Below are 17,858 nucleotides of genomic sequence, written 5' to 3'. Positions count from 1 at the left end.
ACCCGTTCTACACGGATCAGTACTGCGTGGAGCACATCAAGCCTCTGGTGCTGTCTCTGCTGCTGTCCTCCGAGCTCTACTGCAGGGTGTGTGGGCTGCTGCTGAAGGGCGACCAGGCGTCTGCGCTCGGCTCCCATCAGGCCGTCCTCCAGACGCTCGCACGCCGCGGGATAAGTGTCAGAGAAGCAGACGACACGCCGGTCTCCCACGACGACCTCTCCTCCACCCCCATTAAGATGGTGTGTCTTCCACCTTTGACTTCTTTCCTCCAGATAGAGCCGAGGCTACAGTGTGTGTCTGAGCGCAACCAGGAGTCAGATCCCTTCAGTTTTACACATAGTGAAACTAAATAATAACGACCTAACTAACTTTTTAAATTATCATGTTTAATTGCCGAAGAATTAAACTACCCATAATCCTAAACCGAGATCCACCAATCAGGGAATCCGCTGTTTACCACAGAAACACGACTATAGAGCTAACCTCAAACATGAGTTTAGTATAGTAAGCTAAAGCTAAAACCATAAAAATAGAAAAAAATATGTAAAAAGTATTTTTTATATATATATATATATATATATATATATATATATATATGTATATGTGTGTGTGTGTGTGTGTGTGTGTGTGTGTGTGTATACCTATCGCTATCAAACTATCGATCTATCGCTCTCTCTATCTCTCTATCTATCTCTCGCTCTGTCTATCTGTCTATCTATCTCTCGCTTTCTCGATCTCTCGCTCTATCTGTCTATCTGTCTGTTTATCTAACTCTCGCTCTCTTGCTCTATCTGTTTATATCTCTCTATATCTCTATCTCTATATCTCTCTATCGCTCTATCTGTCTGTCTGTCTGTCTGTCTATCTATCTCTCGCTCTCTTGCTGTCTATCTATTTATCTATCTCTATATATAAATGCATGTTTGTGTATATAATAAAAAATATTTAAAATAACATTTAGCAATAAACTATATATTGTTAATATATATTAATATAATGAAATACATTAAATATGTCTAAAAATTATATAAGAATATAATTATTATGATTATTACTATAATTGACGACTATGAGTCGATAAATCAGTATTGTTTGTTATATTATCGAGTCATTTTTCCATGATTACTTAATTCACAGTGATTTATTAGAGTAGTTCACTTATTAATATTCTTCCTGAAATGAGAGATTTTAATGTTGTGATTCATCTCGGATTGAATTTGAAAATAGATGGGGAAAAATACTTCCTAAACCCAGGCTGCTGAAAGTGAGCGGTCACTGTTGCACTCTGTTGTTTTATCTGTGTGTGTGTGTGGGTGTGTGTGTGTGTGTGTGTGTGTGTGTGAGAGAGATTTGGAGAGGTGTATCTGAGGACAGAACTCAGTAGGACCATCTGTCCAAAACCTTCTGGGGTGATGGAGCGTCACAGCCAGACGTGTGTGTGTGTGTGTGTGTGTGTGTGTGTGTGTGTGTGTGTGTGTGTGTGTGTGTGTGTGTGTTGTAGGCCAGTGGAAACATCTATAGTGTTTCTCTAATGGATCAACATGCACCCAAACACAAAGTCTCTTTCATTTAGTTTCCATTCACTTACTTGCAGAATGATTATATTAATAAGAAGAGCAGTCATGAATATCACCACATGACAGCACATCATTAACTCTTCAGTTTGCTGTTTTAGCTCGAAGAAAGAGGGAACAATCACATTTTATTTACTCCATTTGTTCTAATCAAATCACTGGAGTGCACATCACATGGAAAATATGACTCCTGAACTCATAACTTCCCAGCAGTTTGATATTATTTATATATTATTATAGTTTTTATTAGTAATTATTTATTGGTATTTATTAATATTTTTTTGTTTACATTTTAAATGTTTTTTTTTTTTTTTCAGTTTTAGTCTCAGTAATATTATTAGATAAAATTGGATTTAAATTAGTTGCCAAGGCAATAATTCAGTTTTTTTAATCTAATATTTGTTGTATTTAATTTCTTAACTAGCTTCATCTCAGTTATCAAAAAAGTTTGTTAATTCAACAAGAAAACTGCTCCCAAGACAAACTTTTAGTAATTTGGAAGCAGAATTTATATATTTATATAAACTGATGATTCTGTTTTTTTAAAACTTTAGAAATTCATGTTTAAAAAAAAAAATGATGTTATGTTTTAATTGTTTTATTGTTACACACACACACACACACACACACACACACACACATATATATATATTTACAGGTAATTCCAAAATGCTTCAATAAAACCTGTAAAGCTACAGTACTGTGCAAAGTTTAAAGCACTTAAAATGTAAAAAGCACATATAAAAATGCTGTAAAGTGAGGATGCCGTCAAAAATAATCCCATAAATAGATATTATTAATTAACTTCTAATATCTTAACTGAATTAAACCAACATTTGCTGTGACCACACTGTGTGTCATTAAAAGCTTTTGACCTAGGTGCACTTGCGCATTGTTTTTCAGGTAGCTTCGCTGGTAGGTTTCTTGAAGTGTCTTGAAGACATTGGCACAGTTCTTCTGGATTGAGTCTGTCTCAGTTTGTTCTGTTTCTTCATGTAATCTCAGACAGACTGATGATGATCAGATCAGATCTCTGTGTGGAGCACTGGCTGCTGGACTCCTTCTGCAAACTAAAGTTATTACAATTAATGGCAAACATAATGTTAAGAAATGTAAACTGATATTTGCTACTGACACACTACAGCAAAACATAGAAATAACTGACTTAAAACTATTTTTTGTTGGTGAAAATACTAGTGGCCGAAGACTTTTGCACAGTACTGTGTATCTATGTGTATGTAGGTGTATGTGTGTTCAAGAATTTGGGTTGATTTTTATTTTTTTCATTTATACAATTGATAAATCTACCTTGAATATTTGATTTCAACATGTTGGTGGGAATGAAACGCCCCTTTCTGTTGATTGGTCAACCTAAGATCAACAATAGTTCTTGTATCTATGGTCCGATTGAGGAGGTTCTCACTGAGAAGGTAGACATGTTTATAGCAGCTAACTAAATAAAACCGCTTCCCATTGAATGGCACTTGAAGCAGTCAAATGAGCTTCTTGAGCAGGGAGCGTTGTTTCCTCGACAGTGAGGCGCCGTCTGTGTTTATGTTCTCATGTAGAGTGTGTTTCTGAATTAAACACAGCCAGTGCACTTTCTGTTCTTCTGCTGTGTGTACAGACAAACACACACACACACACACACACACACACACTGTTCCTGCAGAGTGACTCAGAGCCGTGTGTGTTTGTGAGCGTCAGTGATCTTCTCCTAATATGGTTGAGTCTGTTGAGTAATTCATCTTGATGAGAGATTCTGTAACTGCTCTCTCTTTCTCAGGGTGTCTGGAATGGCCTACTACTCACATTACTCACACTGCTCACACTGTGTTTCTATCAGTTTGATCTATGTATACTGTGCACAGTTTGCTAGATTACTGTACACATGAAATGTGATTCTCTTTAAAGGGGGGGTGAAATGCTCGTTTTCACTCAATATCCTGTTAATCTTGAGTACCTATAGAGTAGTACTGCATCCTTCATAAATCCAAAAAGTCTTTAGTTTTATTATATTCATAAGAGAAAGATAGTCTGTACCGATTTTCCCCGGAAAAACACGACCGCCTGGAGGCGTGACGTGTGGGCGGAGCTAAGCGTTTGGAAGCGTTGAGAGCGTTTGGAAGCTGTGACTTTACCTTGAGGAAAAAACCATCATCCAAAACAAACCATGGCTAACAGTCAGATTCAGCCGTTTACTTATGATCCAGAATCCCGAGGCTGAAACTGAACAAGAGCAGCAGCAGCAACGACTCGCTCCGAGCGGGGCTCGAACCCGGGTCTCCGATGGGAGGCGGACGCACTAACAAGGAGGCAGAGATATTTGAAGCAGTTTTACTCACCGCATGTGGTTCCAACACACGATCGTGACCCTTTTTCGTTGGGATTGCATTATCCTTAAGAAATAAACGATACGCAAATCCGGCGTCAAACTGGGCCTTGTTTGTAAAACAAGCATCTTCGAAATGCAGGGAACAAACACAAACACTTGCACAACTCCGTTGATGCTCTGTAAAAAAAACTCCATCCACTGGTCCCTTAATGCTGTTTTTTCTTAGGTAATCTGTGCAGGGTTGTCTTGCCCTGGCAACCAAAAACACACTTCTTTTGTGACTTTTCGCGACGCTCTCGCTCTGATCAGTGAAGTCTGTTGTGCTCTCTCTGCTCTGCTATATGGGAGCGCTCGCTCTTCCGGCAGAAGTGCCCTCAGGACCCATTTAAGGAAATTCCGCTCCATCTAACGTCACACAGAGCCATACTCGGAAAAACTTTCCGAAACTTGTGACAAACCGGAAGGAATATTTTTGGAACAGAAATACTCCTTCAAATGTAAAACTTAATTTTTTAAAATTTGTCCATGTTTAGCATGGGAATCCAACTCTTTAACAGTGTAAAAAACTCAGTATGCATGAAGTAGCATTTCACCCCCCCTTTAACTTCTTATTCAGAACATTTTAGAATTCTAAATGCAAATTAGAACTAATATAATTCATAAAAGCTAAACAATCCATCGATGCACAGTACATTGACACCCTATTGGTTATCAGCTATTTATTTATGAATGTCTTGTTTGATATTTTTCTCTCTTTGACTCATTATTTGATCAGATTTGACAAAAGCTGCAATAATTTTGCAGAAAGTTTTATCTAATGCAAAATATCCACATTATTTGGTGAGACGATAACTGATGCCACTCATTTAAAATGCATGTATTGAGAACATGTTATGTCGAAGTAGAAGAAATGGGCAATGTTATAATATTTAGCATTGAACTATATATTGTTAATATATTTTTATATAAAATAATATAATTTAAATGTAAAAAAACATTGGATATTATTAGAAAATATGTACTGTTATAATCGGTTACTATAAATCAGTAAAGAAGTATTCAAGCAGAGTAATTTAGTAATGGTATGTGCTTTTTTCTATATTTCTAACATTTTTATTTCAGTTTTTGTTTCGGTAATTTCAGTACTTGAACTTAAACATGTTTGTTTTAGTCAGTAGTCATTCTTTCCTGGTGTTATTGATCCACAGAATCCTGTTTTCAGTGGTGGTGTTTTGTGTTTGTGTGTGTGTGTGTGTGTGTGTGTGTGTAGAGTTCTCATATCCTGCTGATCGACGCTCTGATGATGGCGTATACGGTGGAGATGATGGCTGTAGAGCGAGTCGTGGCGAGTGTCAAGCGCTTCTCTTCCTTCTGCGCCTCTAAAGAGCTTCCCTTCGATATGGAGGACGCCATGCTGTTCTGGATCAACAAGGTCAGAGGTTGATTTATTTCTCCGTTTAAGTTCAAATATAATGTTAGTCAAGCTTTGCACCAAACATGTTATAATTTAGTTAAATTGTATTTTCACTGTTTCTGAGCCTTAGAATTAAGCAGGTTATTTTTTGACTGTACCTTTAAATAAATAGCAATATGATTGTACTTTTTTTCAGGATTCTTTGATGAATAGAATGTTCAAATGAACAGTGTTTATTTGAAATAGAAATCTTTTGTAAAGGTCTTTACTCTCAATTTTCATCAAGAAAATAAGTGAAAATATAGCAAATAAAATGTACAATTAGTACAATGACATGCAGTGGAAATCAGTGTTATTATGATTACCTAAAACTAAAGATAAAAACATTTCATTATTTAAAAATAAAATAAAATATGAAAATAAAATAAAAACTTATTTCAGATAGCTGCCAATGCAAAAAAAAAAAGTTATATAATTTATAATTAAAAATTATATATATATTAAAATTATATATATATATATATATATATATATATATATATATATATATATATATATATATATATATTAAAATTAAATGTATGCATTTAGCAGATGCTTTTATCCAAAGCAACTTAGAGTGCATTCAGGCTATACATTTTTAGCTATCAGTTTTTACTGATATAATATAATATAAACGTTTTTTTTTTAAAACAACAAAATTACAAAAAAATATATAACAACAAAAATAGTAGTACAAAATTACTAAAAAATATATAACAACAAAAATAGTAGTATCTCAAATATGCTAAAAAAAAAAACCCATGGAAGATTCAGCTGAGTCTCTCTGTTTGTGTGCTGCAGGTGATTCTGAAGACGAGAGAGCTCTCCGACAAGGAACTGAAGATGAAGCAGCCGCTGATGGATTCGCCGTGTCATCAGAAGGTCTGACCAATCACGAGTCTCCAAATCGTCCAGTAGTAGAACAGCACCCAGAGCGTTAGCATGCAGGCCTGTGTTCTCCTCGTCGACTGGCTCAATCACTCACTGTGCATTTTACTACACGGTTTAACCCTGTTCTCCGATCAGATTCCATTCGTTTAGATCTGATCGTTCTCTTCTCCCTCCACCTCTTTCTCAGCTCGACGTTTAACCTTTATGCTCTTCCTGTTTGTCTCTCTTGTCCCGCCCCTTCCTGTCGGATAGTCTCCCTCAAAATGGTATTGGAAGCTCGTGCCTGTAAGTGCCACCGTGCCCCCTGCGTCAGTCACGTCACGCTGCGTGAAAACGGGACTAGATGTTGAGTGTGTGTGTGTGTGTCATGCGTTCATCCGTCAGTCCATCTCTCACTCAATTTGTCTCTGTCTGTCTCAGCCTGATCTCATGAACGCTTTGGCCCATTGCATGCTGGAGCCGGTGGAGTTCTCTCGTGTGGTACAGTGCTCATGCTCTCTCACATTCGCATACTAGAGGTCTGCATGAACCCAAACACAGTACCTTTGTTTAGTAATTACAAAGAAAGCCCCGATGCAGATCCGAGTCCTTCAGGGCCTAGCAGGCATCTCATACACACTCTTCAGTACTTCACTCTTCCTTGCATCATTTGTCTTCTCATGCATCCACACATCCAGTCATTCTACAATTATATATTATTATAGAAAATGATATATATTTTATTTTAAAGATTTAGTTTAAATGTATTAATTAGGGCTCCACAATTATGACAAATATCATAAGCTAGAAATTTGATTAATTGTGCAGCCCTAGTACTAATTATACTAATTTTAATTACACATGATTTTTTGCACACACATTTTTATAATATACAATCTGCTATACATATATGTTTGTGTGTGTGTAATGATCTAATTTAAATTTACCAATTTGTATTATTTGTGTGCTATTTTAGTAACATTAAGATACTAATTAATATTAAGATACATTGATACTATTATATTTTTTAATCAATATATATATATATATTTTTTTTACATTTTCATTTTAGTAATTTTTGTCTTTTTTAGCAGTTTGTTTTTTTATATATGCAAGCAGTTTTTAATTATTACATTTTTTATTTCAGTTTTAGTTATTTAGTACATCAAGTTGAATGTTAAAGTAATTTTTTTTCATTAAACTTTTTTTACTTTAACAATTTTTTTTTTGTCGTTGTATAGTAAGTTGTATAATTTCAGTTATATATAAATATATATACCCTATAAAAATGTATTGATGCATAGAAGCCACTATGTCATACAACGCATTCCACACATATGGAGGTAATTTTGCATGAAAATAATTTTTATTTGTTACCCTCAAAATGAAAATTCTGTCATCTGTGTGTATCGTAAGCATGCTTAACATTTTAAAAAATTGTGCAAATTACATCTCAATCTGTTCCTCCTCAGACTTGGAAGGTTGTGCTTTAATATAAAGTCCTATATTTATCATTAAGTTGTACAGACTACTACTTTGTCATTTTTGGAGCTCAGCAGTCATAATTACTGTCCACATTTATTATATGAAATAGATTTGTATGAACAAAAATATGTTTTTGGAGTGACATGAGGGTGATCAAATGATGACAGGATTTTCATTTCTGAGTGTACGGTTATATTTAAAGTGGGTGTATGACGGAGTATGTGAGAGACTGTGGGTGTGTTTGTCTTATGCTTTCTAAGCCCATGCCTGCTCTCTCTCAGGTACGGTACCGTAGAGAACACCTGACCGGACATCTGTTCCCACACCTGGCTGTGATTGAGGATCTGATGAAGGATGTTTGTGATGGAGCGGCTCTGCTAGCAGTCATTCACTTCTACTGCCCTGAATACATGAGGCTAGATGGTATATATACACACACACACACAATGGGCCACAAATGATCAGAATAATCATGTCAGTTCATTCTAATGTAAACTGTTGCAATCAATTGTACTCAACAATTCAAATCAAGATTCTTTGAAGAATAGAACGTTCAAAAGAACAGCATTCATGATACTTTGTAACATTATAAATGTTTCTTTTCTGTTAGATATATGTCTGAAGGAGGTGGCATCTCTGTCGGACAGTGTGTATAACATCCATCTGCTGCGGGAGTTTTCTAACGAATACCTGAACAGGTGTTTTTACCTGCACACTGAAGATCTGCTCTACGGCCCACCGGTGCTGAAGGTCTGTACTGAAATATACTTTATTCAGGAATACAAAATTATAGATACAGCATTTACCTTCTAAGAAACCAAATGCAAGTGATAAAGCAACACTGCATGCATTCTTCAGTTTAAACAGTCCCAGAATGCATCACTCCAAGATCAGTGAAATATCTATGTATGCTTTTAGACTGCCATGCTTAAAACATAAAATAAAATAAAATACAATTCAATTAGATTAATTGGATAAACAATTTAAATAATTTGAACATCATGGGTGAATTAATATATGCATATTTTAATGAAATAGTCAAATAAAATAAAATGTATTTAAATAATAAAATAATTATTTTTTAATATGCATTGACTGTATATAAACCAAAACAAAATGTATTTGTAATATTTTTATTTGAAATAAAGCTGAAAATATTTTTTTCTTTTTTTAAGTACTAAAATTACTGAAACAAAAACTAAAATAAAAATAAATTAAAACAGAAATATAGATAAAATAATAATAGCAAAAGCCCATACCAAGATTGTATAAGATAAAAAAAACGAATTTCTATTCAAAATATTAATAAATACTATATTTATAAATATAGTGTATATTTATATTTACTCATATTTACTTTTGTAGTATTAAAATTAATTACATTTTAAAGTATTTGTATATGATTGTCGTATTTGTTGTACTGCCTTTAATATATGCAGCTTTTTATTAAAATCTAATAAAATAGAATTAAATTAAATACAGTAATTCCATTTAAGTATAGATTAACTGTATTATAGTAAAAAAAAAAAAATATTTACCTTTGAGAATAATATAAATAACAAAAAAGTGAAAAATGAAAACATCTCTGTGCATTACAGTCTTTGACTTGTTCTTGTTCCTCCAGCATAACCTGATGGTTTTCATTGCTGAGCTCTTTTGGTGGTTTGAAGTAGTAAAGCCGGACTTCGTAAAGCCAAGAGACCTTCAAGAGATTAAAGATGGTAAGAACCAAGTCTTAAAACTCACTACTTTTCTGATGAACACTTTGTTTGAAGCTAAAAATCTCCATCTCATGATTAATTCACTCTTCATTATTATACTATGTTGTGATTGACATCCCATTGCTCCAATCTGACAGTGAGAGCGTCTCTTCAGCCAAAGAGTTCCCGCCCCCATGTGCCCATATCCAATGCCACCAAGCGAAGCTTCTTAACTCCCTCCCCTTCAGCCGATTCGCTGGTGACAGCTGCCACTCCTGACGGTTGTATGCGGTATTACTTGCACCCCGAGGAGTCCTTGTCCATGTAAGTGTGTTTGAAGTACCTAATGATCTGTTGCACACTGCAGTACATATTTCACGATTGCATTACACTCATTGTTTTATTTTTTCAGAACAAACAGAAGCCCCTCCAACCCGCTCCTCCAACTGCGGCAGAGACAACAGAAGCCCGCTCAGGGGGAGGAGAATCCAGGTTACTACATCTTCTAATCAAACTTTTAACCCAATATTGCATTTAAATAAATTAAATTGTTTAAACTGATCAGTTACCACTCTTTTTTTATCTTTCTCTGTCATTCTGTGAGCAGAGCTCAGGAACAGGTCAAACTCTTTGTCTCGTATGGATGGACTCATGCTTGGATCACAGTTCGCCTGGATGGAAAGGAAACAAAGGTTAGAGTCAAGTCAAAATTTAGGTTTAAAGGTTAAAAACTCAGCTTTACACACACACACACACACACAGACACATATTTATTGGAATATTTATCTTTATTTCAAAATATTTTATAATATTTTATAAAATAAATATTAGATAAAAAAACTTATTTAAAAAAAGTAATTGTTCTGGCAATTAACTGAAATAAAACAAGTTGAAGATGAAGTTATAAAATTACTAAAAATTAAACTGAAGTTACAATGAAAACTGAAAATTTAAATACAGTAAATGCTAATTCAAAATAAATAGTATAAACTATATAAATAATTAATTATGTGTGGATATTCTCACCAAAATATATCATGGTGAAATTTGGTGAAATTTGGTGAAATGTGACTGCAAAACTAGCCATAAGTCTCTGGTGTACATTTGTAGCAACAGCCAGCAATTCATTGTATGGGTTAAAATGCATGATTTTTTTTCTTTTATGGCAAAAATCATTAGGATATTAAGTAAAGATCATGTTCTATGAAAATATTTTGAAAATGTACTACCATAAATATATTAAAATGTATTATCATTAGTAATATGCATTGCAATGCAAATTTATAGGCGATTTTCTCAATATTTTGATTTTTTTTCTCAAATTCCATATTTTCAAAAAGTGATATCTCGGCCAAATATTGTCATGTACTAAAAAAAAACATACATTAATGGAAAGCTTATTTACTGAGCTTTGTTGATGCATAACTAAATAAAAAAATTGACACTTAAGATGGAAATGGTAAATTAAATACAAATGCGACTTTATCGCTTTCTCATATAATTATTTTCTCATTTTATTTTGAAATTGCAAAATCTCTACCATTCATACAGCCAGTCCTAGAATGAATGACTAACCTGTTGAAATCTCAAATCTCTGTCCCTCTTGTTTTCTCAGGCCGATCTCTCAGATGGAGATGGATTGGGAACGTGTATGTGGCGATAATATCAGCTTGGCTCGATCCATTAGCAAGGACAGTTTAGCTTCCAACGTTATCTCTATTACTCCACGACACCGCATCAACGGCCAGCCCTTCCCCCAGACACATCACTACGATGACCAGGAAGAAGAGGAGGAACTACTGGCTGTTATTAACTCAGAGGGCGCATCTGCATCCAGAGACGCCCGACCCGAGAGTTTCTTCTTGGAACCGTTGCAACCTGCAGTTCTACGACCAAATAAGGAGAAAACGGGGATTAGTAAGTGGGAAGAGAGTGGAGAGGGGAGGAGTCAGGGACGCCGGGGGGCGTATACACCCACAGAATGCCCTCTCAACCAGACGTTTACTCCAGTCGGTAGCATAGAGCAAGCAAGCTCTCGAGCACAATCTCCCGGATGCTTCTTCCTGCACGACGACGTGGAAAGTGTGCGGGACAGTCCGCTCGGAGGATGGGAAGACATCGCCTCGGATTCAGAGTTTGAGGAAGATGATGAAATAGAGGTTCAGGAGCAAGAGCTTTCCAAAGCAGTTCTGATGCATGCCGGGAGGAAATGTGTGGGACCTGGAGAGGAAGAGGAGTCTGCAAAACTGCGCGAGGATGTTTGCTTGCATGAACGCGACGATAAGGAAGACACGAGTGGACGGGCAAGTCCTTGCCCCAGCGTGTTGTCACAGGCCAGCAGCACGTCGACCGGTCGCATGACAAGTTTCGCAGAACGCCGCAGGAATAGAGTCGGATTCCCAGATGGTTGCTACAGCACTGGGAGCTCGCAGACAACCACTCCAGATGGATCCGAAAGCGCGCAATTCCCCACAGACGTGAGTCCGGGAACGCCAAGTGGCCGACCTGGCCTCGCTTCAGAACTCGTACACCTTCGCATGCAGCTGGAGGAGAAACGGCGTGTTATTGAGATGCAGAAAAGGAAGATGGAGAACCTTTCGGCTCGTCAACGGCTGCAGCTGGGAAAAGCGGCGTTCTTGCATGTTGTTAAAAAGGGGAGGAGCGACACATTGCCAAACCCACTCAAAACCGAAATTGGGTTTAAAGAGAAACTGCTTGCGAAGGATGACTCATGCGTTGAGGTCCTGAAAGCCCAAGAAAAAGACATGGAGTGTAAAGAAACGCCGGTAGAGAAGGATAAGGACAATCGCTTGAGTGTAACAGGAGGGGGCGGGGCTTTGGGCAATTCGAGCGGAGAACCAGATCTCGGCGAATGTAGCCGCTCTATTGAGCTCCTGAACGAAGCGATTGGAGCGATACAGCATCAAATGATGCAACTGTCTCTCCAGCAGGACTTGCTCATGAAACAGACTATCCAGTCCCCGCAGGAAACAAAACCGAGCACTGTGCCGCCCTTAAACGAACACCTGCCGGAGCAAACCGAGACTAAGTCGTGCCTCTCCGTGCATTTCACAGAAACCCTTTCCACCGCAACCAAACGTCCTCCCAGGCTCAGCTCAAGTCGTACACCTCGGGTGAAACCTAGCGACCTCAAACTGAGCAAAGATGCAAACAGTCATCCACCAGTGAAACCAAGCGCTCCGACACCGGGTGGCAGGACCCCCCGGGCTGAGAATGAGGAAGAGGGTGGAGCTAACGAGGGTGGGTGTGGCTCAAAAGGAATTATTCGCAAAACTACCTTTAGACTCCAGGACTCCGCAGTCCAATGTGCCGACAGCCTCAACTCGCCCCAAACCGAAATCCCCACGGTGGAACAGTTGCCTGGTGATCCGACCCCGGAGCAGAGCGAGTCCAGCGGCTCTGGAAAGGAAAACGTTCCGGTTTTGTCAGAGGAAAACAAAATGAAAGCACAGCTGATTGAAGTGGACCTATCGGACCTGGCTGAACCGTCTGAAACTAGCACAGAACCTGACGGTGAACAGAAATCTGGACTGGGCTTCTTCTTTAAGGTACCAGAGCATTTTTGCAAATGATGATTATTATTAGATTTTTTAAGTCTATTATTATAAAATGATTCTGTGTTTCTATTTTTTATAATGTATTGTACAAAATAGTATTTTGCGTTATAAAATGGAAAGTTGTTCTTCTGTATGTAGGATGATCAGAAAGCGGAGGATGAGCTGGCTAAGAAGAGGGCAGCATTCCTCCTCAAACAACAGCGTAAGGCCGAAGAGGCGCGAATACGTAAGCAGCAGCTGGAGGCGGAGTCAGAGCTCAAACGAGATGAAGCCAGGTATCGGTCACAGTCGATCCAGTTTGTCTCAGTGTGAGTAAATACTGTAGAAGGGATACAATTGATGTAATTTGTGTATGTTTGTTTAAGACGAAAAGCTGAGGAAGAACGTGTGCGTAAAGAGGAAGAAAAGGCTCGGAGGGAGCTGATCAAACAGGAGTACCTGCGCAGGAAGCAGGAAGAACTTCTGGAGGAACAGGGTGTGACTAAACCACGCCCACGTAACAGGAGGCCACGCCCTAAATCACTGCATCGTGCTGAATCTTCCTGTTCTGCTCGTAAGAAAATTTTACTTTTAAAACGCCATATTCATTTCTGACTTGACATGCATTCATTTTTTACATCTATACATGCTACATTTGATTTTAACGTCACATTTCTTCTTTCTAGCGGTTAGTCTTTGTTCTGCTCCCTCTGGATCGTCTCTCTCATTGGCCTCTGCTGCTACTGAAGGTGACAGTGTAGCGTCAGGAGGGGCAAGTTCACACAGGTGAGCGGGAACAGGACATCATCAGTGTACAGCCAACTTTTCTGGACTAAAAAGGGATAGAAATATGCAAAAGTGTTGATTTTGTTGTCATTTACTCACCCTCATATCACTCAAAAACCTGTGATTCCTATCAAAACTCTTTTTTTTATTTAGTTTTAATTACTTTCTTAGTTAATTTATTATTATTTTATTGTTAATGTATTTTAACTTGTATATTTTTCTATTTATATATTTGATCACATCACACTTTGAGTTGACAGATAGCTAAGTCAAAGCTACTTTGTATTTTAATTATTTTTAATTTATTTGTAGTGTATTTTTTATTTATGTATTTTTCTTTATTAATTTTCGATTCACTTGTGTATTTAAATTTATATCTTTGTAGTTATTTATATATATTTAATGAAATATATAAAATATATCATTTAATGAAAAACTATTTATATTGTTTGATGTCATAACATTTATTTATTTAAAAAATATTTTCTTTATTTAAAAATATATATATTTATTAGTAACTTATTACATTATCAGTCACCTCCAGTATAGACGTGTCTGCAGTTATAAGATTATAACACATAATTCCCAAATGTAGGGGGGAATCTGTGGAATCTTTTCCCATATTGAGCCGAAATGCGAGCAGGAACATGGAGCGAGACTGGGACAATGGCTCGACGGCCTCATCTATCACATCTGTAGCAGAATACAATGGTAAGTTATACACATTTTACAGCCCTTCTTTAATGTGTTTATACTGAATTATGTGTTTATTCAGTCAAAATAATAAAACATTTCTGCACCATTAGCTCAGTTTGCAATTTTCCTTTCGGTCCTCAGGGCCCAGATTATTTAAGGAGCCTAGTGCAAAGTCCAACAAACCAATCATCCAGAATGCCATCGCTCACTGCTGTCTCGCGGGAAAAGTCAATGAAGCCCAGAAGAACGCCATTCTGGAGGTGAGTGCAGTTTCTATGACCGCACACTTTCAGGCTGTTTAAACCTGTTATGCGATCATATTTCTCTACTCATACAATACATTGTATGTATACTGTGCATAGTATTCAAACCCAATTCCAAAAAAGTTGGGACACTGTACAAATTGTGAAAGCAATGAAATAATTTACAAATCTCATAAACTTATATCATAAACTTAACATATCTGATGTTAAAAGTGAGACATTTTGAAATGTCATGCCAAATATTGCCTCATTTTGGATTTCATGAGAGCTACACATTCCAAAAAAGTTGGGACGGGTAGCAATAAGTGGCCGGAAAAGTTAAATGTACATATAAGGAACAGCTGGAGGACCAATTTGCAACTTATTAGGTCAATTGGCAACATGATTGGGTATAAAAAGAGCCTGTCAGAGTGGCAGTGTCTCTCAGAAGTCAAGATGGGCAGAGGATCACCAATTCCCCCAATGCTGCGGCGAAAAATAGTGGAGCAACATCAGAAAGGAGTTTCTCAGAGTAAAATCGCAAAGAGTTTGAAGTTATCATCATCTGCAGTGCATAATATCATCCAAAGATTCAGAGAATTTTAAACTTCCACATCTCTGCATTCTGTTTTTCTTCACAATTTATACAGTGTCCCAACTTTTTTGGAATCGGGTTTGTATTTGCATGATTTGTTATTATATAGCTTTTTTATGTTTAACATTCTTTTTAATGCTTTAAACTAAAGCAGAATACAAACTATTATTGGCATACAACAAAAAGATAGATAATTTACTATCAAAACAGTATTGCATAATAAACATTGAATAAACATTGAATAAAAATTTAAAAATTTGTTGAGCACTTAAGTTTATATGTATCTGTATATACAGCTGGATATGTTTGAGTATGTAATAACTCATTGCCATAATTCCACAGGAAATAGAGCGGTGCGAGTCCAACCACCTCATAATCCTTTTCCGTGACGGTGGATGTCAGTTCAGGGCACTGTACATATATTCCCCTGAAACAGAGGAGATTGTCAAGCTCAAAGGCACGGGGCCACGCGCCATCAGCCGCAAAATGATCGACAGACTCTACAAATACAGCTCCGACCGCAAGCAGTTTAACGTCATCCCCGCCAAGTCTGTCTCGGTCAGCGTAGATGCTCTCACCATCCACGGCCACCTGTGGCAGGCCAAGCGGCCGAGCACGTCAAAGAGAAAATGATCCTGCTTCCTATTGGCTCATTTGAACGATACACTGCTTTCTGATTGGCCACTGGATAATATTTCATTCCTAAACTGACGTTTTGCTAATGAGCAGGCCTCCTAAAATCATATTGGTCTACAAGATTCCTCCTGCTTTCCTATTGGCCACTGCGCTGTGAAACAAGCAGAGCTGATGATGTCAGAAGTGGGTGGAGCTTGATGTTTGATTGACAGAGATATTGAATGTGTTCTAGGATTACGTCATCGTTCAGTGTTATTTATTTTTTTTAGGCAGGAATCTGCATGTGACACTTTTTTGTTTGATTTTACCATAGTATTCATATACGCAGGAACAAAAGACAACACTCCCATTACTTGAACTATGAATTTTGGTTGCTGTTGTTACACAGGCACGTGCGAATGTGTGTTAGAGCGCGTCTGTTTTTTTTGCATTTCTCATACTGTACAATACATCTCCATATGCTGCTGTTCATACCTGACACTCAATTTAGCAGTGCAATGCAGTGAACACATAACAACTGATCTGAGTGTGTGTGTGTGTGTGTGTGTGTGTATTTTGACCTTCAACTCTTCATCGTTTTAAAATGTTTTACGATGAAGTGCTTCTGTATTATCCATCTTTACTTTTAATCATGCATTCATGCTGGCTGCTGACAGTATTACTGTACTTTCCTAATTTTTCACTAAAGAATCAGATTGTCATTGAAACACATTGCCACTGATTGTTTGTGTTCAGTAAAGAATGTATGCACTCCAGGGACTCCTGTGAGCAGGGCTTTTTGTTGTATATGTTTGGATTGTACAAAACTTTGCTTTAACTTTTATTTGTTAGCTCATTATTATGTACCATATATTTATTTTAAAGAAGAACACTGAAATTTAATAAATTATACAACCAAAAAGATGTTGTGTGGTGTCTTTTTAACAATCAGAAAGAAGAAAAAAGAAACCAAAGCAGAAATAAAAAAGGTTGTAAAATTCTTCTAACATTTTGAATGTAATACTTTTTGGGGGCAGCAAACTGACCAAAGATTGTAAGTCTGTCCATCTCAAAGTAGTCAATTCTGCCAAGCTTTGGCAGTTGCACAACCTAAGCATCATGCAAGATAAAAAAATGCCACTGTACAAGATTTTTTTTTTGTATTTATATATGTTTATAACTTAATAGTTAAGCATCACACGATTAAGAGTAATATTTTCCCAAATATCGGCACATTAGCATGTGACACATTCATTTTATACAAACAACACTTCAATAAATAATAATTTGAGGCAGAGAATAATTTTGTTTTCATTACATAATTTATGCAATTATAGTAACAATGTAAATTGATTTTAATTAATAGTAAAATGGATTTTGATACTGATATCATTTGATTGGCAATAGCCTTACAGTATAGCATTAATTTAGATTTTTAACAGTGTGTAACTTTTTTTATACAAATTATCTTTAAAAGAATGCTATAAACAAAATTAGCTACATGTATTAAAGAATTTGCAGACAAAATCTCAATTAAACTGTTTTTACTATTATATTTTAATGTTTCTGTTGTCAGACAACGAAATGAATATTATGACTGAAACGCTGTCCATTAAGACTACATAACCAGCTCTGAAAGATATTAATCTGCACTAAAATCCTATTCACCACATTGTCTAAAGAAATAAAATAAACATATGATTTAAGACAATGGCTGTGCTGTGATTCCCGGCTATACTTGCATGTAAAATAGAGTTAGAAGAAACAGAATATTTTTTTTGTTAACTGAAAGTGCTGCTCTTCTCTGAACTCGCTGAAGAAGATGAAGAGAGACAGAGGCGTGTGCGCGCGCTGGGAAAGAGAGACCTCGCGCTCGTGCGGCAGAACCAGAGACAAAATAAGGTTTGTCCAAGAAAATCGCTAAATTAGCAACACTGGAACGAACTG

The 17,858-nt window shown here is 36.7% G+C and overlaps 1 protein-coding gene across 2 annotated transcripts in view; it reads left to right on the top strand.

Moving 5' to 3' along the window:
- camsap1a (calmodulin regulated spectrin-associated protein 1a) overlaps positions 1-16,833 on the top strand; it is a 22,698-nt gene extending 5,865 nt beyond the window's left edge. The window contains exons 3-19 of one of the 2 annotated variants that reach the window (XM_052537871.1): positions 1-239; positions 5,180-5,341; positions 6,167-6,247; positions 6,509-6,541; positions 8,002-8,143; positions 8,331-8,470; positions 9,345-9,441; positions 9,579-9,744; positions 9,833-9,912; positions 10,028-10,112; positions 11,036-12,989; positions 13,137-13,273; positions 13,364-13,551; positions 13,664-13,763; positions 14,359-14,474; positions 14,601-14,719; positions 15,639-16,833. The exon at positions 1-239 is cut by the window's left edge and continues 24 nt beyond it. In XM_052537871.1, the coding sequence (XP_052393831.1) occupies positions 1-239; positions 5,180-5,341; positions 6,167-6,247; positions 6,509-6,541; positions 8,002-8,143; positions 8,331-8,470; positions 9,345-9,441; positions 9,579-9,744; positions 9,833-9,912; positions 10,028-10,112; positions 11,036-12,989; positions 13,137-13,273; positions 13,364-13,551; positions 13,664-13,763; positions 14,359-14,474; positions 14,601-14,719; positions 15,639-15,929 (4,130 nt within the window). In that variant the 3' untranslated portion in view covers positions 15,930-16,833. The remainder of the gene's footprint in view (positions 240-5,179; positions 5,342-6,166; positions 6,248-6,508; positions 6,542-8,001; positions 8,144-8,330; positions 8,471-9,344; positions 9,442-9,578; positions 9,745-9,832; positions 9,913-10,027; positions 10,113-11,035; positions 12,990-13,136; positions 13,274-13,363; positions 13,552-13,663; positions 13,764-14,358; positions 14,475-14,600; positions 14,720-15,638) is intronic. The other variant, XM_052537872.1, reaches the window with a different exon arrangement.
- Positions 16,834-17,858: the final 1,025 nt, after the last annotated feature.

The sequence above is a fragment of the Carassius gibelio genome, chromosome A21 (genome assembly GCF_023724105.1).
Source record: "Carassius gibelio isolate Cgi1373 ecotype wild population from Czech Republic chromosome A21, carGib1.2-hapl.c, whole genome shotgun sequence".
In the NCBI taxonomy this organism is placed as follows: Eukaryota; Metazoa; Chordata; class Actinopteri; order Cypriniformes; family Cyprinidae; genus Carassius; species Carassius gibelio.
This window is presented reverse-complemented; position numbering and strand designations above follow the sequence as displayed.